This window comes from Amblyomma americanum, chromosome 4 (genome assembly GCF_052857255.1).
Source record: "Amblyomma americanum isolate KBUSLIRL-KWMA chromosome 4, ASM5285725v1, whole genome shotgun sequence".
In the NCBI taxonomy this organism is placed as follows: domain Eukaryota; kingdom Metazoa; phylum Arthropoda; class Arachnida; order Ixodida; family Ixodidae; genus Amblyomma; species Amblyomma americanum.
In genome coordinates, this window is record NC_135500.1 from 66,061,641 (window position 1) to 66,088,954 (window position 27,314).

At 46.4% G+C, this 27,314-nt stretch overlaps 2 protein-coding genes and 1 pseudogene across 2 annotated transcripts; 1 reads left to right on the plus strand and 2 right to left on the minus strand.

Moving 5' to 3' along the window:
* On the minus strand, nucleotides 1–27,153 carry LOC144129544 (uncharacterized; annotated as a pseudogene).
* Nucleotides 6,192–14,659, minus strand: LOC144130147 (uncharacterized). Its single transcript, XM_077664158.1, has 9 exons — nucleotides 14,300–14,659; nucleotides 14,142–14,215; nucleotides 13,011–13,160; nucleotides 12,506–12,593; nucleotides 11,529–11,690; nucleotides 10,747–10,962; nucleotides 7,520–7,691; nucleotides 6,946–7,031; nucleotides 6,192–6,511 (listed from the first exon to the last, which is right to left on the minus strand). The coding sequence occupies exons 3-6, from the start codon at nucleotides 13,025–13,027 to the stop codon at nucleotides 10,750–10,752; spliced, it is 480 nt and encodes a 159-aa protein (XP_077520284.1). The 5' UTR covers nucleotides 13,028–13,160; nucleotides 14,142–14,215; nucleotides 14,300–14,659; the 3' UTR covers nucleotides 6,192–6,511; nucleotides 6,946–7,031; nucleotides 7,520–7,691; nucleotides 10,747–10,749.
* On the plus strand, nucleotides 13,100–21,134 carry LOC144127658 (uncharacterized). Its single transcript, XM_077660605.1, has 4 exons — nucleotides 13,100–13,150; nucleotides 19,279–19,597; nucleotides 19,843–21,028; nucleotides 21,131–21,134. Exons 1-4 carry the CDS (start codon nucleotides 13,100–13,102, stop codon nucleotides 21,132–21,134), a joined length of 1,560 nt encoding a protein of 519 aa, XP_077516731.1.
* Nucleotides 27,154–27,314: the final 161 nt, after the last annotated feature.

Here is a 27,314-nt window from a genome sequence, read left to right on the forward strand (position 1 = left end):
TCATATCGGAAACGCTGAACTTCTTGCAGCATCTTTAGTAGCATAGTGCATGCGTAGTATTATGTAAAAATGCAGAAGCTCTGCAGTTTTAGTATACTTGTGAGTGGGGCAGCCAACGCTTGTCACATCGCAGTCCTTGAGCGAATCAGAGGGGCCAAAAAGTGTCGGAAAAGAGGCGCTTCTCTTGCAGCATAATAATAATAATTGTTTTTTGGGAGAAAGGAAATGGCGCAGTATCTGTCTCATATATCGTTGGACACCTGAACCGCGCTGCAAGGGAAGGGATAAGGGAGGGAATGAAAGAAGAAAGGAAGGGAGATGTGCCGTAGTGGAGGGCTCCGGAATAATTTCGACAACCTGGGGATCTTTCACGTGCACTGACATCGCACAGCACACGGGTGCCTTAGCGTTTTTCCTCCATAGAAAACGCAGCCGCCGCGGTCGGGTTCGAACCCGGGACTTGCAGCATGGGCGAATTCATTTCAGTTGTGCGGAACGTGCTGTAGAGTTCCCATGACGGCTTCTTGAGGCTCCCTTTCTTGAATTCTCTCTCTAGGGTGAGAAATGCTTCTGGGCATTCTGAACTTGCAGACTGAATGCTACTGATGCACTCATGACAGTTATCATATTTGACCAATGATTTTACGAGGTAACGATACAAGTAGTATATGACGCAGTCCTGGGCTGCTGGTGTGCAATATCCATTATCGGGGCAACGCTTTCCCTGACTGGAAGATGCAAGGCGCAAGAGTGGACAGGACGAACGAAGAACGAACACGGACAAGGCCCTCACTGCAACTGTAGCTTATTGCACGAGCTCGCCTTTTATAGCAAAGTGCAAGAAAAAAGCGAACAAACAAAACACACGCATGACTGTGACGATAGCTGTGTCGACTTCAATTCATACGTTCGGCCAAATACAAAAGTTCTTTTTTTGTCAAACATACAGAGGGGGTGCTCACACATACCTCACCTGATATTTTGATTAGGAAGGGTTCAACTATTTCTCTGGTGTCTTTATGCTTACTAACGACACGTGCATTGGAAAATTTGGGAGTACAATATTTTCACCCGCTGCAGTGCGCAGCAAGGTGGCCTTCCATAGCTACTTTTTGCACGTCGTTATGATGCTCAAGCAGGCGTTCGTTAAAGCATCTTCCAGTTTGTCCGATATATTTTTTTGCCGCAAGACAAAGGAATATTGTACACAACCCCTACCTCACACGGTACAAAAGGTTCACCGTGTTTTTTATGGGGCAGCGCTTAAGTGATGCTTCTTCAGAATTCACCTTCGCGCACAGTCTACTGAACTTTACAGGTGCAGAGAACGAAATTTTCACGCCAATCCTGCTTGCAATTTTCTTCAGATTGTGGCTGACAGCATGCATGTACGGAAGGACGAATGTGTTCGACAGCTACGGGAGTGCCTTCCGAAGAAGCCCTCCATCTCCGTCGCCCGGATCTCCGCTCACTGCGTGGGAAACGTTCACCTACCACAGCACGTCAGCAAGGTCCTCCGCCAGGGACCAAAGTTCGCGCTTGCACCTAAGAAGTCGACGCCTGACCTCGCCTTGGTGAGGAGGATCGCCCAGTACAGCCTGGACTGCGAGGGTGTAAGGTTCGTGTCAGAAGGCATGGATGTGCTAAAACGGACTTCGTCTCGTGTTAACCACAAGGCGTTGAATGACACTGTAGTTTGCCTTCGAAGTGACTCGTTGTCGTTAGTCCCTTCTGATAAAGAAGGGGGCTTTTGTTTGTTGTCACGAGGAGACTATAAAGTCAAGGAAGTAGATGCCATAGATTCCACCTTCCTCAGGAAGCGTTTTTTTTTCCACAGGACAAGAAGGCCCCAAGCCTCTGCAAAAATCTAGAACTGAACGCCCTTTGCTGTAGTACTGAATCCTGTAAAAAGCTCAGCTTGAACATGTTCTCCTCAAAAAACATAAATCAGTGTCCCTTCAGAGTCATCGTTTCTGAGAATGGTTGCTGGCAAAAGTCGGTAGCATCCTTCCTACAGTCAAAGCTAAAGGTTTTACCAATGGACGATCCTTACAGTATTAACAACTATAACTAACTGGTCACATTTTTAAATGATAACTGTAAGAAAGGCTTTCATGGCTTCTCATTGGACATTAAGGATCTGTATTACTCCCTCCCGGACAAAGGACTACTAACCTCTGTAGAGGATGGCATTGACAATTACAGCGTTTTAAGCTTTTAGAACGAAACTGGTATCACGGTTGAAAACTTTTTAAAACTGTTATCGCTGTATCTCACCTCTATTTACACCAATGGGGGTTCCATCTATTTTCAAAAGCGAGGTAAGTGCATTGGCTCGTGCCTTTCCCCAGTTTTGAGCAATACCTATCTTTCTTTTTGCAATCGAAAACTTTCTATCAGCCTAGCAGGGTTGAGAATCGCAAGAATTTTTAGGTACGTTGACGATTACATGGTCTTGCTGGATGGTTACAATGTTTGTTCTGCTGCCACTGCTGCTATTGTTTCTGCGTTTAAAGCTCCTGAATATGCTTCCTAGACCTCACCCTTCGTTTCTCAACCCATCATGTCTGCTGGTGCTATGAGCCCAGAGCCAAAAAAACCGCTCCTCCCCTATAATTCTGCTCATTCCAAAGTTGTGAAAAGGGGCATCATCAGCCTGTGCTTTAGGAATGTCATTCAGAAGTCACGCCACCACCTTCAAACCCATAGTTTTGAAAGTCGTCTAGCGTCTTGTAACTGCTGGATACCAAGAACAATTGTTGTCCGCTGTGGCCTGTAGTATGTTGAAGAAGAAGCGTCAGGGAAGGGAGTCCGATCAACGAGACAAGAAGGAGGAAGACATTCGTCCTTCCGTACATGCACCCTGTTAGCCACAATCTGAAGAAAATTGCAAGCAGGATTGGCGTGGAAATTTTGTTCTCTGCACCTGTAAGCTTCAGTAGACTGTGCGCGAAGGTGAATTCTGAAGAGGCATCACTAAGCGCTGCAGTTGAATAGTTGAAGCCTTCCTAATCAAAACAGCAGGTAAGGTATGTGTGAACACCCCCTCTGTATCTTTGACAAAAAAAGAGCTCGGGTGTGAATTGATGTCGACACAGCTATCGTCACAGTCATGCGTGTGTTTTGTTTGTTTGCTTTTTTCCTGGCACATTGCTATAAAAGGCGCGCTCGTGCGATAAACTTCAGTTGCAGTGAGCGCCAAGTCCGTGTTCGTTCTTCGTTCGTCCTGTCCACTCTTGCGCCTTGCATCTTCGAGTCATACACCAACTCGCCCAACAGTTTATTCTTATGAGCTTTCCCTGACTTGTGCGGATGCGTAGATTTCAGCTAACCTCTCCTCAAGGGTCTTCTGAAGCTGCTCACGTGATGCAAGCTGTTCCTTGCTCCCAGTCTTCATCGTCTCTTCAACAGTGGCAAGAACGAGTGTTTGCTCTTCTAACACATTGCCGCCAACACAAGCGCTTATCGGTGTGTACAAATTAGTCTGTATATGTGAGAGAAGCTTGCCAAAGTAGGGTCGTCTTCATCACCTCCGTAGCTTTTGGTCAACCCCCCAAAAAACTCTGAAAATAAGATACATGGCATTTTCATTAAGATAAAACGTACAAATATGTCGTGCATCGAGCATTCGAAATCTAAGGAGATTGAAATTTTTCGTAATATGCGGAGTTTTAACTCACGGGACCATTTTCAATATAGTTTCTGTATATTCCGGATGTTCGAATTAAGTAAGTTCGACTTGACGAGTAGACTTATGATAGAAACATGCAAGAAATTGCATCCTTTAGTACTGTTTACCTCTAAAGGATCCTGATTCAATTTTGCAGTAAGCACATACGATGTTCCTTTCGATAAAAGATCTGTTGCGACGTCCGGGACTGACGCAAGAGTAACACGAATAGATTCAGTGGTAGGCTGTGGGGCAAGCATAGTAGTTCCTAGAGTAATGTGGTTCCCCTCAGTCATATTTAGCGCATCACGGAACTTCTTAATAACCTGTAAAGTGAACCAGTGGACAAGATCTGTTCACAATGTTAGAGAAAATTTGCATCCATTTGCCACATATTTCGTTTATTCTTACCTACATTTCCTTCGAGGAGAGGAGCTAGTTATCTCAAACCGAGGCAGTTTTATATTGTCACTGAGAAACGGTTGGCGTAAACAGGGCTGGTTTACTTGCTTTAATTAGACGCGCAAGGCAGCAGGCAGCACGAGAGATGAAGAAGACGAAGCATCTATCCCCGAGATGGCTCAAGGCTTGCCAACTGCCATTAAATGCAGTTTAGCCGCTGTATGGCGCCACTAGAGTAGTTAGTAGAATAGCATTGCTCCCCCTCTCTTGAAGACACCGACTCGGTGTGGTAGCAATTGCAGGCAGGACCACAAGGGTAGTTGCACGTGTCTGGCGTGTGGTGTAGGCACGCGCGAGGGGCTAGCGGGCGTGGTACGGCTTCATCCGAGCGACGTGGACAACTTCGGAGGTCGGCCGTCTAGAAGAGCGAACTGTTCCTTAACTTGACTGAGCTGGCGGAGCACCTCGTAGGGGCCAAAGTATCTGCGTAGAAGCTTCTCAGAGCGTCCCCTCATGCGGATTGGGCTCCACACCCAGACTTGTTCGCCGGGCAGGTAACGCACATTTCGGTGGCGGAGGTTGTATCGCTGAGCGTCGTGAACTTGCTGGTGCCGGATGCGCTGTCGAGCGAGTTGGCGGGCGGCCTCAGCGTAACGAACAAATCGGGAAGCACCCATAACAGAGGGGGTAGCGCTAACTGGAAGCAGCACTGCATCCAGCATGGTTGTGGCTTCGCGACCATGTACTAAACGAAATGGAGTGAAGCGTGTCGTTTCCTGGACCGCAGTATTATAAGCAAAGGTGACGTAAGGGAGTATGGCGTCCCAGTTCCGGTGGTCCGCGTCGACATACATAGAAATCGTGTCGGCGATCGTCTTGTTGAGCCGTTCGGTGAGGCCGTTCGTTTGGGTGTGGTATGCGGTTGTTTTGCGGTGACTGGTGCCGCTTAGGCGCATAACCTCCTGCGTAAGGGCCGAGGTGAACGCTGTTCCCCTGTCAGTTAAAACGATGGTGAGTACACCGTGACGAAGCACAATGTTTTGAATGAAAAAGTTAGCAATTTCATCAGCAGTACCACGGGGAAGAGCTTTAGTCTCACAGTATCGGCCGAGGTAGTCAGTGGCGACCACAATGTAGCGGTTGCCCAGCAAGGACTCCGGAAATGGGCCGAGTATGTCCATGCCAACTTGGTGGAAGGGAACCTGAGGCGGATCAACAGGCTGGAGTAGGCCGGCTGGCTTAGTCGGCGGCGTCTTGCGACGCTGGCACTCGCGGCAAGTTCTTACGTAACGTTTCACAACTGCAGCAACCCTTGGCCAGTAGTATTTTCGCCGTATTCGTGCCAAAGTTCGACAAACACCCAGGTGACCAGAAGATGGGTCATCATGGCTCGCCTGCAGGACTTCGTCGCGAAGGGCGCACACATGCATGTGCCGGATATGCATGTATGGTCACCATCCAGACATGCCTGCAGTAAAAATTCAATACAGAAAACAATGCTGACCACTTCGGTAGTAACATACACTTCGTTCACAACAAAGGCGATAATACACATCATACAGCACCTGGCCACATTTTCCTCATTTTGAGGCATGTGCGGCACAGGAAGCCTTGTATAATATGAGTGCAGGCATAGCTCTGGTATAGAAGCGTAAATGCCGAAGACACTACTATGAATCACCATGTGATGTTTGCCTATGACCACTAAGTAATTTATAATCGAATTTTTTCTGTCATGTTGTTTCAGTTTTAGCCGAACTATGGCTCAAAGATTGCTTTTGTGTCAACTGAGGCATGAAAAAATGTCCATTTAATAGCTGCTTCGTTTTAATTCACTGCTGTGCTGAAGCAAGCCTTCCTCAAGAGCTGGAATGACAATAAATGTGGAAGCAGTGATTATATTGCAGTTTTTTTCATGTCTCATGCGACCTGTAAGCACAAGTTGATGTCACAGACCTCATTCGGCTGATGAAACCGAAACAGCAGGAGAAAGAAATCAGATAAATTATTCAGCAGTCATAGGAGAATACCAGGTGGTAATCCATGTATAATAATGCCTTACACCCAACTACAAACAAGAAAACAAATACCCAAAAGTTAGGTGTCTATACTCCTTTATCACAATGCAACAACATAGCACAGAAAATCACCTCGCCTATATTTTACACACTTTTTGCAATCTTGTTCAGAAACTTTGTGGCCACCACTCTGGGTGTGGTTAGGGAAAGCCCAAGAAACAGGCGTTCTAACACAACAAGCGTGTTAAATAATTTCCGCTCGTACTGGACATTAAAAAGCCAGTAGGCCGACAGAACAGCTGCCAGTCCCTCCTCCGCGTTCTTCACCCTGAACAACTTCTCGCGGTCCACCTCCTCAATCCGCCTCCTCAATCTCCTGTCCTGTGAACACGATGCACGGTGTTGCAGGAACGCTCAAGTCCTGTGGTAGCCAGAAAATATTGCATTATTAGAAACAGCTCATGAGGTATTAATTCATTCTCATCTCTCCATGCATAAATCACCCTTTATAAAGTTATCTGTACGTTATACACTTTTTTAAAGCAATACAAAGAATGTTAACAATACAAATGGCTTTTCTGATATTTATGCATGCAATTTTAGTTTATGCACAATGTTAATTTTTGGACCCCAACCAGCAGCACTCATTTTTTAGATGACAACTTTATTAGTTTTATTTATTTATTATATTTGCTAATCAAATTTCCACCATTATACTAGAGTAATTGCACCGATATTAGAGGCTTCCCCTGTTTGTATCACAGCAAAGCTCAGAAAGGTCTTTGACCAGTGTTTAAGCAAAGCTCATTAGTACTACACACGCATTCTAGCAGCACAAAATCATAAGAAACTTGCCTCCTCTTGCACAAACAAGGCTGACAATCCGTTTAGTTTCTTTACGTTTGCAGATAGTATCCACAGAACTGCAACCGTTTGGATGTCTGCAAAAGAAAAACATTTAAGGGGAACGCTTGATTGCACTTTTTTTACTTAGTATTTTCCTAAAGTTCCCTAAATATGTGACAAAGGCTGTTTTGAAAGTGATTCACTTTGTAATCTCCTGTGCCCACAAGCAGCGGAACATTGCTGCTAGGTTAACACAATCTTATTTATCTCCGTTGCATCCTGAAGGTCATTCCCACAGGTCTAAAAATATTGTCCAGTGCTTGACATAGTGCACAATGTTCCTTTTCTACACACGTAATTGTGCTATACTACACCAGTTTTTTTCCATTCCGCACACCAAGCGACATGCCACCAAATTCTTTCCATTCATAGGACAAGATACGAGTTGCAAACCTCGAAAGAACCAGGCCTTTAACCACAGATTACTGTACTGCTAAGCCTATAAGATGAAACCCTGCAAAAATAATCTGACATGGAGTGTAGGTTTGAAATATACCAATAAAGCCTTTGTAACTCTACTCACGTCGTGTTCGCAGCCTCTCCGGTGCCATTTCTGCGGCACTTCGCAGAGAATCCAACGTGCTTGCTTCACAAGTAATAAGTTTCATTAGCGCCAATTTCATAATTTTGTTAATCCCCTCTGATATGCAGGCTGAAGGGTTGATCTTTGTCATGGTTTGGAAGTCGCTGCAAAACTGAAAAAGAAAGTATGTAAAAGTGGTTACAACAAGACCCAAACATATACAAAGTGGTGATTTTACTTTACAATGGCATCTACTGAATATAAGCCAAGGAACTGACGGATGTAAACAGTTCATATGAGCACTCTGACATCACAAAATACTAACACCACCTAATGTCTTGAGGTGTACTTGAAACTGAAAATTTCGAGTCACACACGAAAGAAAATTAGAAGATACGGTGCTGACAGTTTAATCTTGGAACAAGCACAGCCTTCATGACACACCTAATGAGTCTTTTGCCCAAATGGATTTTAAAACTAGCTTTTTCACATCAATTTTTCGGAAGCAGTACCTGAGTTTTTTGTAGTATAACAGAACATGCGTCCACAGAAGAGAGGTAAGACCTAAAGAAATTTTGGAAGCTAGGAAAAAAAGCAGTTTTGTTTTCATCCCCAGAAGAATACAAAATTTTGGGGGAAAAAACTACTATAAAGGGCATTTTCAATCCGCAAACTTATCTCGCAAATCAGAAATAAGTAAAGAATTTTGTTACATCAAAACAAAGGTGCTGCAAAACCTTTTCCGGAGAAGTTGTTGACATAATGCATACAAAGCAGTCGACGCAAATCATGACATCAGTCTACCCGGTATGACGGCTGAGTGGCTTTAGCGTTCGGCCGCCGATTCCAAGGCAGGGAGTTCGATATCGGCCGCTGTTATCGTATTTCAATGGAAGTGAAATGCGAAAACGTCCGTCCACCGTGGGATGTGAATGATGTTAAAGAATCCCAGATTATCTAAATTAATTTGGAGCCCTTCGCTACGGCGTCCATAGCCTACGACTTGCTTCATAATGTTCAATCTCTCATTAAAAGAGTATGCCGAGCTCACTGAATCTGCTTTAGTGGAGAAATGCAAAAGCATTGTGCACTACTGCTGTTTCTGTTAGTGCGTTTGTGTAACTTAGTTTGCAGTGGCCACCAAGCCGCACACCATTCGGAGCTTCTCCGTGGGTCAATACATATATTACCGTATTTACTCGAATGTAGCGCTTTATTCCCGGATTTTTTCCCCTTAATGTCTACCCTCGCGTTATAATCGAATACCGCGCTTGGATTGGTCTAGAGCAGTGTCACTGTGCAGCCATTTCAAAGCAATCAGTTTGGTTTTGGTTTCCGCAGCTTTGCGATCTTATGCTGGTAACATGGGTACCACGGAAGCCAAGTCCTCATCCATCCAAAGTCAAAGCATTGGTACGTTGTTCTCTGTCATTTTTTTTGTGTTCGTTGTGGCATTGCGCTGAACGCGTCGTCACGTCTTTTCTTGTAGCGACTCTCGTTTTAAAAAGCGATCCTGTTAGCTGAAGAGGTCGGGAATTCTGGGGCAGCTAGAATACTTGACCTCAACGAGTCAACCATCCGCTCATGGTGGATGCAGCGGGAGGGCTTTTAAAATGTGAGCCTGACCGCAAAGGATTTTGTGGGCCTCGCCACGGCCATCACGTCGAGCTGTAATAAAAAGTGGCGGGCTTTATTATCGAGCAGCGCAACCGTCTCAGGGGGTCAGTGTCGAGCTGATCCGTTGGAAAGTTAGAGACGTTGCTCGGGAGATGGGAAGTTTAGAGCATCTCGTGGATGGGCCCAAACGTTCATGAAGAGGATTGGATTCTCCCTGTGGCAAACAACATCGATACGACAGAAGTTACCACTTCGATAGCGAAAAGGAGGACTCCGAAAGCAGGGAAGATGAATAAACATGTTGGCCACGATTTCTATTAAAGGTGCTTTGTTTTGCGTCCTTAAGCCTCACGTTACATTCGTTGTTTTATTTTTTCCCGCTAGGTAGCATGTAAAGTCACCACTCGCGTTACATTCGAGTAAATATGGTATATGAACAAATGGTCATTCTCTATACTGAACGTTCATAGACGGCGGTGAGTGCTCATACCACTACCAGCGCACTGGCACAGTGGTTAAGCAATGCGTCAATGCACTGGCGGGTGGCTGTTTCTGCCACAAGCACTAGTAGGGATCGTGTGACCCGTGTTGCTCTACAACTATATGAGTGCACACTTTCTGTTGCGGAATTCGACGCATAGAAAACACTGTCATGAGCCAAGAAATGCTTTCACATTAAAAAATGGCAGTCGTTTGTTCGGCTAGGCAAAGTTGAAACAGCATGGTACTTCGAGCTGCTTTTATTGTGATATGGTTCGTTTTGTTTCACTTGGTTTTGCATCTTAAAACTTTGCCACACTAAGGTGTGTGTTGTGTGTCCTCCTTCATGGGTTACCCCGTCCCATTACCGTCCAAGCTTACAACCTGGTTACCACATGCATGGCTCTTGCTTACTATGTTGTTAGTACCTGCCCAGTGATTACTACTTAGTCACCGGATTGTGTGACAGCATAAATTACCATTGTGCGTCCCCCGCTGGAGGTAATGCAGCGAGACCTGGCTTAAGAAACAGAACAGCTACATGCAGGAACTGCTAGTAGAAGTGCAGTCATTAGTCTAACTACAGCAGTAACAAAATTATTACATCACTATGACTCATCAATGGATTAAAAAATGTATGCTTATGCACCTTTTCTTGCGTTAAGGTACAAGAGCACGTACACAATGCTTTGTATGCATTCTCCTGAACACCTGTAGAGCAGCTCAGTGTGCACATTACTAAACTGTGACCAGTTTCTGCACAGCACAGACAATGTTGAAATCAGGAGTAACCAACACACGACTCTAGTCAGCAGTTGCTTGCTACAATGACGTCATGATGTGGATGGTTGCAGGCACTTGGCTGATTTCCAAACAGCTCATTTAGACCACATTTTACAGCGTATAGTGAGGTGGTACTGTGCTGAAAACTCAGCATCGAAATTTTGGCATTTTTTCTCCAATTTTCAATGGTTTTTTCAAGGCACTCTAGTTTAGCGTGCATTAAAAATTAGTTTTCTGAGCAGTGACAAAAACTCCATTACTTTTTCAACAAATGCTGCCTCCCCAACCGAGCAGCCTAACAAAATGTAGATGCTGTCTTTCGAACATAGCAGCAAGAGTTTACTTACCCTTTAAAAGTTCATTAAGTAGGGGTATCTCTCCTTTGCCTCTTTGACTGTCGACGCTGATATATCAGCAATCCTGCGGCGGGATGTGAGCGACATCCTTTCCAGCATTTGGCATTCTTCCTCTGGAGAGGCTTTTCGGCACTCAGCCATGAGCCACTGTGTATGCATGACAAAGCTGGCCTCATCCTCTCCAGCAATCGCAGAGGTCGCAGCAGCCTGAAAGAATCAACAGCAATATAACTGACTGTGACATAAATAGACGTGTGCTATGCTAGCAACCATACAGTAATGTTTAAGCGGTACTGTCTAAAGCTGGTCTCATTAACTGTGCTTTTATGCAATTCATTTTCACAAACTCACAACCACCTAGACTTTCATGGGTCACGAAAAATGCCAAATAGTTATATTAACACTTGGCCTAGCTCCCATCTGCTAACTGGCATCCAGCCCACAAAGTACTGTGGCCGAATACCAAAAAATTTTATTAGTACCCCCAAAAAAAGGCCCCATTAAAAGGATACCCTTGCGTTTTGTTACCTTTTTGCTGTTTTTGATTTATGGCTCTTACTTTCGTCTGACTCTACCGATCAAAAATATTTCGATACCAAATAACAACACTAGACAGCTCAAAAATAAACACTATTACATTCTGAGCATAGAAAAATGTAAATATTCAAGGCATTAGCAAATAAAAAAATTGTGCTCTTTATTACTTTGCTACACATCATCCTCTTTTCAAAAAATTGAAATCAAAATGTATTTTACTGCAGAATGCCCCTCACCAGCTTTCGAACTTTGTGCCACTCAAGCTCCATTGCGCCTGCTGCCTCGCTGCATTTTCTCCGGGCTGCAAATTTTGTTCGGTTTTCACCTATTCTACCGTCGCTAGGGAGAACCCTTCGTTGGTTTTTAAACCTGTAGCGCAGAGCTACCTTCCAGGAGTCCTGGAAATTATGAGCAATAAAATTCAGTGCATTCAAATTCACACATCACTTATCACAAAAGAATACGCTGAATCCAATATTCAATACGAATGATAGAGCATGCAACTTCGCCAAGCAGTGGCAAAGGGCGCAATTTTTCTATGCACTGAAAATGTTGTAAAAACTGCGGACCAAAGCTTCATCAGACATGCATCTGAAGATACCAAGAGAGAACAGCCAGAAAATCTATGGAACCTTCATCGACACAAAAGGCGAGACCTGTGTCAGCATGCCTTCAATCACTCTTGAAGAAGAAACTGCTTCTCTGAACTCTTAAGCTCCTTCGTCTCAGAAATCGTCACACTCCCTCGGACCATGTGGTGTCCATGATCTTACTTCTTTCTGATTGGTATCTATTGCAGAGGCAAATAAAACCAATTCCAGATAGTAGTCACTGCATGTTTATCCTTTTTGGTTCTCAGTGCTGCTTTGTCTTTTTTTTTAATAAGCCAGCTAGCCGAAACTGGCATTCTCCATCAGAAGCAAGTGCAGCTACCGTTATCTAGAACAGCACACATGATAATGGAGAGAGAAAAAAGGAAGGCAGGTCAAATGCACCTCAATAGAGTTTCACTCCCAGCACTGCAAAATGGGAGGGGCTCTTCACTGTCATGGAACATGAATGCTGCAAGCTGCAAACATGCTGCAATTTCATGCAACAGTTTACTGAAAGTACCAACTAAATAACACCGTTCCTGTATATATTAAGTTGTCAGGATGTTCGCAAAATCTTAATATCCAGCTGGCTGTCACAAGTAAAATAACAATATACTTACAGCTCCACTTCCTACAACGTCTCTCAATTGTGGGTAATTTTCTAGCAAGAGCGAGGTGACTCTTGTGTAAAAATGACGAGTTGGGAACCTGAAAAATATTGACAATATTAACATTACTACAATCCACACAGAGATAGTTTATGGCTTTAGCTTTAATGCACTGACCATGAAATATTTGCGTAAGCATGTTTTCATAGTTAACATCAATGAATTTGCTAAGACAGTGTGCATTTCTAGCTAAAATTATCCAGAAAATTTCCATTACTAATTATAGGGCCATGAAAATTTTCTACAAATTACCAGAGTTTTTGAACTACCCGACTTGCAATTATCAAAGTTTTACTCATTCTCCCAAAAAGTAGAGAAATTTACAAGCATGGTGGTTAAATCTCTACACATTACTTATAACAAGAATTTTGTAAAATATATATTTAGTTCTGACTTATCTTAACTCAGCATTGATTGCTAACCTCACAGCTGCCAAAATTGGAGGGAATTTACTTACAGAGTGCTTTTCTTCATTTCTAAGAACAGCAGATCGACAATTTTGCGGAACGCTGCTGAAGAAAGTGGGCTGCCATTGTGGATGCTCTCATGGAGGCTCCCAAGAGATGGCAGCTTGAAGTTGTGGCCATCGTCATCAGAGTGTGAAGGCCTACAAGAAAGCTGCAGTTTAGAGCTCAGTTCTCAACAGACTGCTGCAGATACAAAAGTATCTGTGCCTTCCGTTGCTGATGGGGACACAGAGAAAAAAAATTCACGTTGGCTGTTTTACTGCACTCTAATTGTACACCTTCTGCATAAGATTAACAATGTCTGTGCCAGCCAACCCCAGCAATAAATTCACTGTCAAGGTTCCAGAACTCTAGTATAGACATTAGGGGGCACTGAAATGTATATAAAATCAGCAATGAACATTCGCATGGATTTGTTGGACAGGATTCTTTTCAAGTTTGCATCTATTCCAACTGCAACAACAGCCAAGGACATATTGGATGCCTATGTGAAGCGTGTCGTGCTTTGGAATATTTATGACAATCGGACTTTAGGAATCTTAGTGTTCTTACTCTGAAAAAGGCAGTGTTATTATGAGAAAAGCAGAGTTACATCCAAGCAGAATCTCAGTGATGTAATGACATCTTCAACAAATTTCGATATGATTCGAATTCGTAAAATTTCCTACGAAAAGTGCAGTGTGTAATTTCAAAATCTGAGGCGTAGCGAACAGTCTTACTTCAAACTGTGGACAATACAAACATGGGAGCGGCGAAAGCCCCAGTGAGCAATGCATTACCCTGGCATCAGCACCGCCGTCACTGCTAGTTGAAAAGTGCGCATTGCGAGCACCGAGAAACTGGGCAGCAGACATAAATGCTGTTAGCCATAACAGATAGGTGCAGTTTCATTTCCCGTGCTGCAGTTTATGGCTCGATTGTTTCTGAACCCTCTTTTCCTCTTCCCCCTCTCCAACACGGAGTAGTAGTTTGATATATAGATATGCACCACCAGGCCGACCTTTCTGCTTGTACGGTCAATTATCCTTTCTTTACAACATGGCTAACAGGTGAAATAAATATTATTTTGTGATCCTGCGAGAATCATTATTGGATTATACTGTACCACTCAACGCACTTACAGATTGAAGGACACATCAAGGTGATTTTCGTGGGTGTCTCCGCCACTCGCCACAGTACTGTCCGACAGAGTGTGCTGCAAGAAAAAACAAATAACTCATTCATGAATTCGAAACTGAGTAGAGATTTCATTGAATATGTGACTACCGAATCCAAATACCTCTGAAGATGTCGGTGCACACTGCTGAACATTGACATGTGCACGCAGTTTAACCTTTGATAAGTCGGGGATACTGTCCTCAGGACCTAGATCGACGTACTCATCAAATGTCTTGTCCAGAATCTGTAAACGGTAAATAACAAGTGGCTTTTATACTGAGCACGAATCTCAGGAAACTTCATGCATGGAAAGTTCATGCGGCGAGGACGGCCGTCACTTCCTCCGTTGCCTAGTGCAGCAAACTAACGTAACTGTGAAACAGCAGAGTTATGCATTCAGATTGAAAAACAGCCCAGTAATGTGCCCTGGATTTATTCTGATATGAGCAAAATCACTAATACGCATTTGCATGACGAGCGATCCTCCACCAACCACTAAAAGAAATCAACAAAGTGGATGAAGCGCTTGTACTGGGCATGAAATGCATTTCACTCTTGAGTGTGCGAACATGTAGCCCCACAAGAAGTGTTTTAGCCCTTCATTACTGACAGGCATAATTCTATTTTCTTTTTTTTTTTCAGCTATGCTTCACAGCCGCGGAAAATAGAATACTATGTCTATTGCGGACTATGCATGGCATCGGCGATCACAGCTAAGCTGCACGGCGCGATAACTAAGGCGAAGCCAGAACAAGTAGAAGCAGCAGTATGGCAAAGGGCTCACGTGTAAAGTCCGAGGGTGACTGCCTGACTAGCCACACTATGTACAAGTAGCATCTCTGGGCGAAAATCGAAATTTTGGGAGGCTCGGAAAAAAAAAATTCTGAGGCCACTAAGTCTGCTTACGTGCAGGAATGCAAAAACAGGGAACTTTCTAAAACACTTTTTTTTTTCATGGCACCTGTAGGCATGCATTTTTTGTTTTATTTTTCATTTATTTTTAATTGCGTTATTTTTTCTTTCACTTTTTTATTTCTTTCACATATTCATGTTTTTTGTTTAGCGTTTTAACTTTTGATTTTTTAATTTTTACAAATTAACGATTAATTACTAATTCACTAATCACCCATTACATAGTAATTGCTAAGAGTACATGGGTTATAGCAATTATGTCATGGATGTCGTCATAGTGTGACAGATTTCGCAGGCGGACGGACAACGATGAGCCATTCTTTAATAAGCTACGAAGCAAGAGACATGGACAAAACGCTTCGACGGCAACGCATCGTAGCTGACCGCCGTCGCCCTGAATCATGCACACAGGTTTCGGCCCTTATCAATTTAACTATGAAAGAACGCAAAGCCCGAAACGCGATTGAGAAACCTGAAAAGTTTACCGCCTTCGAGTTACTGTTTATTTCAACTATCGCCAGAAATATTAGCACAGTTCAGCAATGCCTGGTCTCGTGAGGCCAGTAACAAAAACAGAAACACTGCTGCATGTAATCCTTACGCATTAGTAGCGCAAATTAACACGAAGGGAGAGTACAAAGTGCGACATGTGCTCTTACACAAACAAATGTAAAAGCTGCAGCTCGGCCCGCAGCTGACAAGCGGAACACGACACGTACCAGACGCGAACATTTCAAAAAATGTGGTCCACACGTGCTATGCCATGCTTCTCTTAGTGATGAAAACACTATCCGGATTCGAACATTTGGCGAAGAGCCTCAGTTGACAGTAATTCCGCGTAACGCTACCTTACCGGGTGCCACCGCGGTGGCTCAGTGGTTATAGTGCTCGGCTGCTGACCCGCAAGACGGGGGCTCGACCTCTGCCACGGCGGTCGCATTTCGGCGAAATGCTAGAGGATCGTGTATTGTGCGACGTCAGTGCGCGGTAAATGAACCCAAGGTGATCTAAATTGTCCGCAGACCTCCACTATGGCGTCTCACAAACTCGGTCGATCGAGTGCAGCAAAGGAAACAAAGAAACACGTGCACTTGCCTGGAACGAGTACGACGCCATGTCGAACTTGCCGCCAAGAACCGGGCATGCGCCAACTGCTTCTTTGAGTGCGCTGATGGTGTCACCATCAAGCGTATACGTTCTTGCTGCACCAAGGTCTGGTACGCTAACTAGGCACCGTGGCATCGCGAGGCAGAATCGTATACAGGCACTTCCAAACAACACACTGACAGATGCAGCAACCTGATGCGGCGTCAGCGCGCGGGAAATAACACTGGTCATGTGACCTTGGCAAAACGAGAGGTAGTCGCGATACTTGTCACACACAGCATGCAAAGAATTGCAGCAGTTTAAATCAACTAGAAATTATTAAGCTTACACCGATGTTTTAGCTATCTATATATCCCGTAAACACAAAATTTCCAAATTTTTGTTTTTTAAATTGTCAAAAATACTTTTTATAATTACTCCCAGGTGGCGCAACAAATTTAAAATCTCTAAATTGATTGACACGTTAGGGACTAGTTTGTGTCTTTACTGAGAGGAGTAAGACTCCCAGTAGACCTTGCGAAAGCGCATTAGCGATGGTGACCGCTGGCGAGGGCCTCTCCGAAGTGCTTGCGTTACGTTATGGGTTGGTGCGTTGTGCTCGGTCAGTGTTGTCGGTGGCGCAGGCAGACTTGAAAAGCAAAGGCGATTCGAGCAGTACCTCCTCAGAAGGGATATAACAAAGGTAAGCGTCATGAAATAGTCAACTTTTGCTGCTTTTTGCACTGAAGCCATTTCGTGCGACCGCCATGGAGCCCCCCCCCCCCCCCCCCCCCCCCCCCCCGACTTTACTCCGCGCTTCCCGCGACGACGCCGCGAAAGCGCTTCAGCAAGCGCCTTCTTGCCCTCTGCCTCTGGGCCGAGAGCGGGAAAGTACCACCTAATTAGTGGCAGAGGCGGCAGTCGCCCGCACCGGAGACTGAACCTGCATGTCTACCGAGACCGCAACCCGAGCCGCTTGTGCAGCCGTGCCGCGCTGCGGGCGCTTAAGGCGCGCTCACATAAGCGGGAAAACGCGCAACGCAGGACGTTTTCCGCGTGCCGCTTCCCGCACAAGCCGGTTTTTCTCCCGCGGAAAGCCTGCTGTGCCGTCCCGCAGAGCGATGGGTTCGGTACCCATTTTTCCCGTGCCGCTGACGAGAACAGCCAATGGGCGCCGACCGTGAACCGTGACGTCGGTCCCAGTTCAGTGACCCCGTCGGCGGAGGCGGAGGCTGCGCGCGTCCGGCCGGCCGGCCGGGCACTCGGCGGCTGCTTTGCCGACGACGACGACGCGAGAAAAGGGTGCGCTTTCCAGTCTTCTCTGGTGTCACGTGACTATCCCCTTCTCTTTCTGCTCGTTCGGGTCCTCCCTCAGCGCCTCCTCTCCCCACATTCCAAGACAACCGCAGCGAGAAAACGCGCGCAGTGTGAGCGTCATTCTGAGGAGCTGCGAGGCAGCGTCGACGTTGACGCTGTGTCGCTGCGGGAAGCTTCCCGCTAGTGTGAGCGCGCCTTTACTCCTTTGCGGTGCGCGTTGCATCGTTGCCGTGAGCGCTTGTTGCCGAAGGCTGCGTGCGGGAAAGAGAGCAAAGCCACCGTCTGCATTCCCGGCTTAGTTGCAGACAACCATGAGACGGTCGTAGCGGAGCCAGTCGCGACACTTTACAACTTATAACGGGCATATTCTGCGCCAACCTTCTGCCACTAAAGACATTTCGGCCGCTCATGGCAAAATATAGTGCAGCGACACTTGAGCGCTCCTGAAATCGTCGCGCTTCTGTTTGGAAGAAGTTTAGGTTTTACGAGGGCATTTAATGCGCAGATTTGATGCGGTAATAACGTGCTTATCTTATTTCGCCCTTACCTGACAATTTTTTTTTCGCGCGACTGTCTTGAGAGAGGCGCGTAATACAACTTTGCCCTGATTGATAGCAGCGTGAAAATTTAAGGGCCTCCAGAACGGAGGAGCTTCACTGATGGTCCCACCTTTCCGTTTCTGTGTTTGTAGCCAGCTTGGCAGTACAAGCGAGTTTCGGCAGTGTGACTTAAAAATGAAAGTTAGGTCTGCCTTTATGCGAGTAAGTACGGTAGTAGGTAAAGCATTTTGCTACATTGCAGCACAGAAAAAGCAAAAGTAAATGTAAGTTACGCATCGCTCTGTTAATTTTATTAGTGTATGCAAGTGTTAGCATGCAATGCTCATGTGAGGTTCAGTCTTAGCTCAGTCATGTTGTGCACGATTTCGTTATTTGTATGACACTGGTGAATTTTTTTAGCAGACTATTACTACATGCATATGAAGGAAGTTGGCTACCATCGCAACCAAGGGAAACATAGCCAGATGTTTTTCTTAATTTTTGTTGTGGTGAATGGGAAATATGTGGTGGAATTTTCACCTGAAACATAATTGATTGGAAAGTAGAAAAGATGATCAGGTGCTGTTGGGAGCAGGTGGGCCCATTCCTTATTCTGCAAACGTCACAGGAAATGTTTGCTTGTCTTTTTTGCACTATGAGGCATTTATAGAAATGAAGATGTGATTAGCACTCGGTCACAGCAGCTTGCTCATGGTTCTGAGAACAAATATATAGCTGATAACAGGATTCTGCTTTGTATTGCACTAACAAATTCATTCTTGAAAATGATTTGCTTCCATGGAGGTTTCTAATCCATTCCACGAAATGGACTGGAGTTTACATTGGCAAGTCTTCTTGGTGACCAGCATAAGCCATTAAATTTTTTTTTTAAATCAAGCATTTGTCTTTTCAGATGCCAGGAATCCGCTTCTTTCGTTGTCCACGATGTGCCTGTCACCAATTCTCCTTAAGGACACTCTTTATGCACCTTCGCATTGCCCATGGCCATGAGACAAATTGGGTGTGTGGCTTGAGTGGCTGCATGCAAACATTTCGCCACTTTTTTTCATACAAGAAGCATGTACACCGAAAGCATGCTTCTTGCATGGGAGAAAAGTATTCCCGTGGCATTGTGCAGGTGGGAATGGCACGAAGCATTACAAATGCAGCACCTGATTTGCCTACATATCATGAAGAGCCCTTAGATGTGCAGGCCAAACAGCATGACTTCAGTTCAAGTGACTAGGGTTATCAACTGGCAAAGCTACTTTTCAAGTGGAAGGAAGGAAGGCGGCTACCTGAATCCACTGTGCATGAGTTAGCCAATGATATTATTGATTTCGTGGAAACCATTGCAGACCACCAGCAAACAGAACCTCTAGACGGGCCAGCCATCAGCGTAAAAGAAATTTGCAAACTGCAACTTGACCAGCTGCGGTCAAGATCAGGCCGAACAACCTATTGGAAGACGCATTTTCCATTTGTTGAATCCCGTACAGTAGTGTTGAGTGGAAATGACACCATAGAATACGTTCCCTTCTGTGAAGTGCTCAAGTGCATTCTTGAAGGCGGCTGCGTTTTTATGGAGGAAAAACGCTAAGGCGCCCGTGTGCTGTGCGATGTTAGTGCACGTTAAAGATCCCCAGGTGGTCGAAATTATTCCGGAGCACTCCACTGCGGCACCTAATTCTTCCTTTCTTCTTTCACTCCCTCTCTTATCCCTTCCCTTACGGCGCGGTTCAGGTGTCCAACGATATATGAGACAGATACTGCGCCATTTCCTTTCCCCAAAAAACCAATTATTATTATTAACATTCAGAACTTTCAAATGAGTTCAGCAATGACTCCCGTACTGATGGTTACATGTGTTCAGTATTTGATGGAAGTGCTTTTCAAAACCATGAGTATTTTGCAGGAAATACAAGTAAACTTTGCTTGCAATTGTACAGTGATGAGTTCGAAGTCTGCAACCCACTGGGCAGCAAGAGGGGAAAGCATAAAATGACAGCTGTCTACTTCTCAGTGCTAAATTTTGATGCAAAGTTGCGGTCAGCATTGTCAGGTATTCACCTCGTACTACTTGTCAGAGATAAACATATAGCCACTTATGGATTTTCTAAGATTCCTGAGCCATTCATTACAGATGTGAAGATACTAGCAAATCATGGCATAACTGTGAATAGAAACCTTGTAAAGGGATCTGTCTTCATTTTCACTGGTGACAATTTATCTAGCCACAGAATTGGAGGCTTCAAATGCACATTCAGCCAAGGAAGAATTTGTAGGTACTGCATGGCTTTGCGGACCGAAACTGACTACAAACACTTGGAAGGTGATTTTGTGCTTCGCTCACCTCAAGGGCACAAGCACCACTTGAGTATGTTGAGAGCAGGGCTGCCAACGCTGTCATTGTATGGGGTTAAGGAGCCAAGTGCTCTTTTGTGCCCTGGCTTTGATCCGACACAACACCTTCCACCAGATATAATGCATGACCTGCATGAAGGAGTCCTACCATTTGCCCTGCGGCATATAATATCTGCATTAATTGAAGAACGCTTCTTTTCACTCAGTGATTTGAACAAAAGCATTTCAGAATGGCTTTATGATCCACATGACATCTGCAACAAACCAGAGGCCATTGCTAAGCCATATCTTCAAGGAAAAGCAGTTTTGAAGGCGTCGGCAACACAAGTATTTTGCCTCTTTCGCTACCTAACCTTTTTTGTTGGGGACAACGTTCCTTCAGACAATGCAGTTTGGCAGCTTTACCTACTTCTCCGAGAAATTGTTGACATTATCATGAGCCATAAAATTCCAGTTTCACATATTGCCTACTTGCAAAGAAAGATTCATTTCTTTTGTTTTGACTTCAAGGTACTCTTTCCATCAGCATCACTTCCATGTAAAGTGCACTACCTCATACACTACCCTTCATATATTGAGAAATTTGGACCATTAAGCCTGCTATGGGCTATGCGGTTTGAGGCCAAGCACCAGTATTTTAAAGATATTGCTCGAAAAATACGGAACTGGAAGAATCTTTCTCACAGTCTTGCAGTGAGGCATCAGTTCTTGCAGAGTTTTTTTATTCGCTGCAGGTGATGACAGTATTCCCCGTAATATAGGCGTGAAGAGTGTGCTGTACGAGCACCTTGAATCCCTTGAATCCACGAACACATTGGTTGTCAAATCTGTGATTGTTGATGGCAGGACATACAGTGCAGGATGCTGCCTTGTCAGAAGTGTTCCAGAAGATAGTCTGCAAGAATTTTTACTTGTGTGTCAACTATTTTATGTGAACAAAGTGTTAATGGTTATGGCTAAACTGCTTGAGACTGTCTGTTTTGATGAGCACTTCCATGTGTATGTTGTCAGTGCCATAGAAGAGTACAGTGTTCTGACTTCATTTTCGGAGTTTGACATAGAGCCGTTGTACATGCGGGAACACAAGGGCCGGAGTGTCGTAAGCACTCGCCATTCATTGTTCTGAATCTTAATGAAATAGCACTTGCTTGTGCAAAACTGGAACATTGCAACATTAAACTGCATTGTGTAACTTCATTTGTTATGTGCACTTTTTAGTTGCCTGCATCCTAGTTTCCAGTTGACAACTGACTCACTCACGAAACTTCACTAACCACATTATACGTGCAATAATGGCTGAGATGGCAGCTTTGTTAGATTTTGTGAACCCATCAAATCTGGAAAGAGACGCTTTACCGTCCACTGTGCAAACATTTATTGCTTGTATTTGCTGCTGCTATAAATATGCATGAGTAATATGCACACATAATTGCATGCTTTTCAGACAAAAGGGAATGACAAAGCAAACTGTAATATTTTGCAAGGCGAATAAACGTCTATTTTGTACAAAGGATATTATCTGTAGTTGACGCCGTGTTATTGGTTTATATATTTGTTTATATCTTGGTTATATCAATCTGTACATTAATAAATATCCCCCTTTCCATGTACACCCTTGTCAGCCCTTCAGCACCCATTAGTTGTAGCACCCTTTTTGCTCTCTCCTTTACACCCTTCTGGTAAATGCACCCTGCTGGTAGGGTGCTGCGGCCCTATAGGGTGCTCGAAGGGTGTGAAATAGGATGTAAATTTATGGCGCACCCTTTTTTACACCCTTAAGGGTGAGAACTTGTTTAGTGTGTAGGCACGACGAGTAGATAGACAGCTTTTGTTGGACTGTAGTTTTTCTTATACAGGACGCCGTCATGTAAACAGAAAGACGACAGCCCGCGCGAAAAGATTCGCGGGGGAGACTGAGCGCTTCCTTCTAGATACTCAATGAGGGGCCGTAGTTCGCTGTCGTCCCTTTGGTGTTGAGTGAGGATGGACGTGGAGATGGCACCAAGAAAAACAGTCGTCGTCGGGGTCAGCTCGGTTATTCTCGATAGGAGCACGAGACAAACAGTCGGCATCACTGTGCTTCCTACCAGACTTATAGACGATGGTGACATCGAATTCCTGAAGTCGAAGGCTCCAGCGTGCAAGCCGTCCCGAGGAATCTTTGAGGTTCGCCAGCCAACACAGCGAGTGGTGGTCGCTGACGACCCTGAAAGGGCGGCCATATAGGTACGGGCGAAATTTTGTTACTGCCCACACAACGGCCAGGCATTCTTTTTCGGTGGTGGAATAGTTCGCCTCAGATTGTGACAATGTGCGGCTCGCGTATGCGATTACACGTTCGAGACCATCCTGCCTCTGCACAAGGACCGCACCGAGACCGATGTTGCTGGCGTCTGTGTGTAGTTCAGTGTCGGCTGACTCGTCGAAGTATCCAAGGATGGGCGTACTTTGGAGACGAGTGCGGAGGTCTTCAAAGGCTTGCTGTTGCTCCAGGCCCCAGAAGAATGGTTCGGAATCTTTCGTGAGTCGCGTGAGGGGCTCAGCTATCTGGGAGTCCTGCACAAAACGCCGATAATAGGCGCAGAGACCCAGAAAGCGGCGCACACTGCGCTTATCGGTAGGCACAGGAAAAGCAGCCACGGCAGCAGTCTTATCGGGGTCTGGGCTAACCGCTTTAGCGCTCACGATGTGGCCCAGAAACTTCAACTCTTCGAAAGCGAAGTGCCACTTTTCGGGCTTCAGGGAAAGACTGGCCGACCGAATTGCTTCGAACACAGCGCGCAGGCGTCTCAGATGCTCTTCGAACGTGTCAGAAAAGATGACGTCATCCAAGTACACGAGACAGGACTGCCATTTGAGATCGGCAAGAACGGTGTCCATCATCCTCTGGAAGGTTGCAGGAGCCGAGCACAGGCCGAAAGGGAAGACCCGGAATTCGTATAAACCGTCCGGTGTAATAAAGGCGGTCTTTTCCCGGTCGCGTTCGTCCACCTCGATTTGCCAATAGCCGCTTCGTAAATCTAGCGATGAGAAGTACTTGGCGTGGCGCAGCCGGTCCAGGGAGTCATCAATACGCGGGAGAGGATAAACATCCTTTTTAGTGACTTTGTTTAAACGTCTGTAATCAACGCAGAACCGTAGGGTTCCATCTTTCTTTGCCACTAGAACAACAGGCGACGCCCACGGGCTTGTCGACGGCTGTATCACGTCGTCCTTGAGCATTTCTTGAACTTGGCGGCGAATGGCATCGCGCTCCTTCGATGAGATGCGGTAGGGCGGCTGACATAACGGCCGTTGGTTGGCGTCAACTATAATTCGGTGCTTTGTGAGCGGTGTCTGCCTAACCTTTGAGGTCGAGGCAAAGAAGTCGCAGAAAGACTGGATAACGCTTTCCAAGCAGCATTTCTGGTTAGTTGGGAGGTTTGGGTTCACGTCAGTGTTTATGGGAGTGGTCGGTTCCTCCACTGATGCCGGGGCTCCGGACAAAGCGTGCTGTCCCGCGAATTCGTTGAGTTCCTCGAAATACGCAATAGCTGTTCTGCCAGGCAAACACTGAGGTTCACAACCAAAATTGGTCACCAAGAGTTCGGTTCGGCCCTTGTCCAGTTCAACAATTCCTCGAGCAACACAGACTTGCCGACCAAGGAGCAGCGACATGTTGGTTTCAGCAATGCCACGAATTTTGGTGCTGTTATCGCACTCTACAGTAACAAACATGCTGGATCTTGATGGGATCAAAACGTGGTCGTCACAGACGCATAACTTAGCCCTGCAGGCTCGGTGTCGTCATCTACCGGACCTTGGGTAGAAAACGACACGATTAGCTCCTGGAGGTTGATAGCGGCACCGTACTCTTGAAGGAAATCCAAACCGAGTATGAGGTCTTTGGAGCACTCGGGTAACACAGCAAAGCAGCCAGGGAAAGTAACACCGCGGATCTGGATTCGCGAAGTGCAGACACCGATCGGAGTTACCACGTGCCCACCAGCTGTCCGGATCTGCGGCCCAGACCAAGGCGTCAGAACCTTCCTCAAGACCGTGGCTAACCGTCTGCTCATTACCGAAAAATCGGCGCCGGTATCCACGAGTGCGGTAACGTCGTGGTTGTCGGCGGATACCGGAATTTCGGCGGAGGCCAGTAGGTCGCAGCGCGTCGTCGAGGTCGTCGGGTCAGGTCGTCGTCGGTCGGAGCGTCGCGGCGAATCGTCGGGTGGAGGCTCTTGACTCGGTCCAGTAGCGGCAGCCCTACCCCTTAAGGACGCCGTCTTCAGTTTTCCCGACGTGGGGACGTACCTCTGAACTGGCCAGAGGATGACGGGCGGCCGGGCGAATAGAACCGCCTTGGGGATGGCGATCGGGACTGGCGTCGCTGCGAGGTCGAAGATCGCACGTTTTCAGCCAAGTACTGTTCGATATCCCGTGGTCTTTCACCGTAGCGTGGTCGAGGTGTGTCAGGTGAAAACCCCCTCAAACCCATCCTGCGGTAGGGGCAGTGGCGGAGGATGTGGCCGGGCTCTCCGCAGTGGTAACAGAGCGGCCGATTGTTTGGCGTACGCCAAACTTGCGCTTTGCTCACGGGGGGCCAGAACTCCTGCGGCACGGAGGGTGCTGTTGCGATTGGCTCCTGCAGGTATTGCACAGGAGCGATGGGGGAAAAGGCACGCATCGCCGGCCCGGGACTTCGTAGCGCCTCGCTGTACTTCATAACGGAGGGCGCCGGGTGTGGAGAGGGGGGTGGCTGCACAACTCGTCGGATTTCTTCGCGGACCACGTCCGTAACGGCAGCGACGCTGACCTGTGGAGCTTCAAAGCGAAATTTCGCCAGTTCCTCGCGCACCAGGCTTCTTACAAGCTCCCAAAGGTCATCGGCGGGCAGCGACGTAGGCGTGTACTGGGACTGGGAAGCGGCTGCAACAGTAGCCTGACGTCCGTAGTGGGCGCCCCGTTCCTGTAAAGAGCGCTCGATACTCATTGCCTCCTTGGTGAAGTCGGACACTGTTCGTGGCGGGTCACGGACCAGTCCGGCAAACAGCTGCTCTTTTACGCCACGCATTAAGTGGCGCACCTTCTGGGCTTCGGGCATAGCAGGGTCGGCCCGATTGAACAGTCGGGTCATGTCCTCGATGAACATCGCGACGCCCTCGTTCGGTTGCTGTGATCTCGAGCGCAGGGCGATTTCAGCTTTCTCTTTTCTTTCGCTGCTGGTAAATGTCGCTAGCAGCTCTCGAGGAAAATCCTCCCAGGTGGTAAAGGAAGCTTCGTGGTTCTCAAACCACGTTTTGGCCGAGTCCTGCAGCATAAAGTAGACGTTGCGCAGCTTGCGCTCGCCATCCCACTCATTGAAACCCGCCACTCGGTCAAAGCTGGCCAACCAGTCTTCGACGTCCTCGAACCTGTCCCCGTGGAACGGTGGCGGCGATCGAGGTGCGTGAAGGACAAATGGCGGGGCACTCCCGGAGTGCTGACTTGTCTGGCTAGCCGCGGTGGATGTCATGACCCTTACCGGCGCTGTCAGTTGGCCGAACTCGGGTTGTAGGCCTCGCAGGCGGCGGCTCGCCTTGTGGACTGGTGTTGTAGCCACGCGTTGAGAGCTGACGTCAAAGGTGTGCTCGAGGTCAGCGTACATGAGCCGTCACCCAGCACCTCCACCAAATATGTCACTGAGAAACGGTTAAGCAGGGCTGGTTTACTTGCTTTAATTAGACGCGCAAGACGTTGGAACGCGCAAGGCAGCAGGAAGCACGAGATGAAGACGAAGCATCTAGCCCCGAGATGGCTCAAGGCTTGCCAACTGCCAGGAAATGCAGTTTAGCCGCTGTATGGCGCCACTAGAGTAGTTAGTAGCGTAGCAATATTTAAACCATCAAATAAACTGTTCAACATGAAGGTGAACTCAGCAGTGCCACCAAAGTCTTCCAGTCCAGGCTGTTTGAGCCGCTGGTAGACCCTTAGCCCGACTGCAGTGCTACGGCTGACTAGCTATAAAGCAATAAAACCAGCGCTTCAATGTTTGTCGCAACCGCCAAGTAGTCGTAGTTCCACTGCTGATTTGGCATGCGCTTCAGCACATTTACTTACCAGCACAGCCAGCCGGTCATTCATTTTTCTCATATAGTCTGAGCTGACATGCTCTCTTGTCAGCTTAGGCACCACGCGTAGCTGCTGTTTTCCGTCAACCTCCTGTAGTATCCAGTAGTGGTCAAAGTTGATCTTGTGGTCACCGATCTGTAAGTTTTAAATATTGAATAAAATAATCGCGTCTAAATATCAAAAATAGTACTTCGATAACCTACGTTGAATATTAGTTAAAACAAGTCTTTTGCTCACCATTGCGTACTTATCACGAAGAAGATGGTTCCTGGTGCATTTTATAATGTGCGGAACATCACACAGGAAGTCCAGATGCTGGCCAGGTTAAGACGGCTGGTCCACTCTGTGCTTCGGGGCATACAACTTGCCTGATATGCGAAACTGGGACCACATGGTCTTGTTCGTGCTGGCTCCATCCCTTATTACAGCAACAACAGCACTGTGCTTGCGAAGTTCCACAATGGCCTCCAGGCGACACCTTCCCAGGTGCTGTACGTTTTGCCGCAAAACTCACAATAGGCTGAACCGTGGAGTGGAAGAGGGGCACGAACATGAAAGCAAGTGTGTGATCAACAGCTGTAGTTGAATCGTGGCCATCGCCATAATCCACAAACCCGTCAATTTTATTAGTGTGCTTGTTGAAAGCAACAGCTTGCCGCACCTTCATTTCGTCCAGTATTAATGTTCCGCAGCGCTGCACACCTGTTCTGTCTTTCATGAACGCTGCCACACTCGCGAGAGCTACCTTATTAAAGCTGAACTCACAGGTCATCCCTTGCATGATCTGTCTCAGCCGGGTGGTTGTTGGAAGCGGCAACGGCTTCCTCT

Bases quoted from the DNA above. Each gene is read 5' to 3' on its own strand.
- LOC144130147 (XM_077664158.1), bottom strand. The intron at 11,691-12,505 runs GTAAGTATATTG...CATAATTTCCAG, and splicing joins ACGTTGTAGGAAGTGGAGCT to GACTCCTGGAAGGTAGCTCT. The intron at 10,963-11,528 runs GTGAGGGGCATT...TGATTCTTTCAG, and splicing joins GGCACAAAGTTCGAAAGCTG to GCTGCTGCGACCTCTGCGAT.
- LOC144127658 (XM_077660605.1), top strand. From the start codon at position 13,100: ATGGAGGCTCCCAAGAGATGGCAGCTTGAAGTTGTGGCCATCGTCATC. The intron at 13,151-19,278 runs GTGTGAAGGCCT...TCAAGTGACTAG, and splicing joins TTGTGGCCATCGTCATCAGA to GGTTATCAACTGGCAAAGCT. The intron at 19,598-19,842 runs AAGGCGGCTGCG...ATTATTATTATT, and splicing joins AGTGCTCAAGTGCATTCTTG to AACATTCAGAACTTTCAAAT.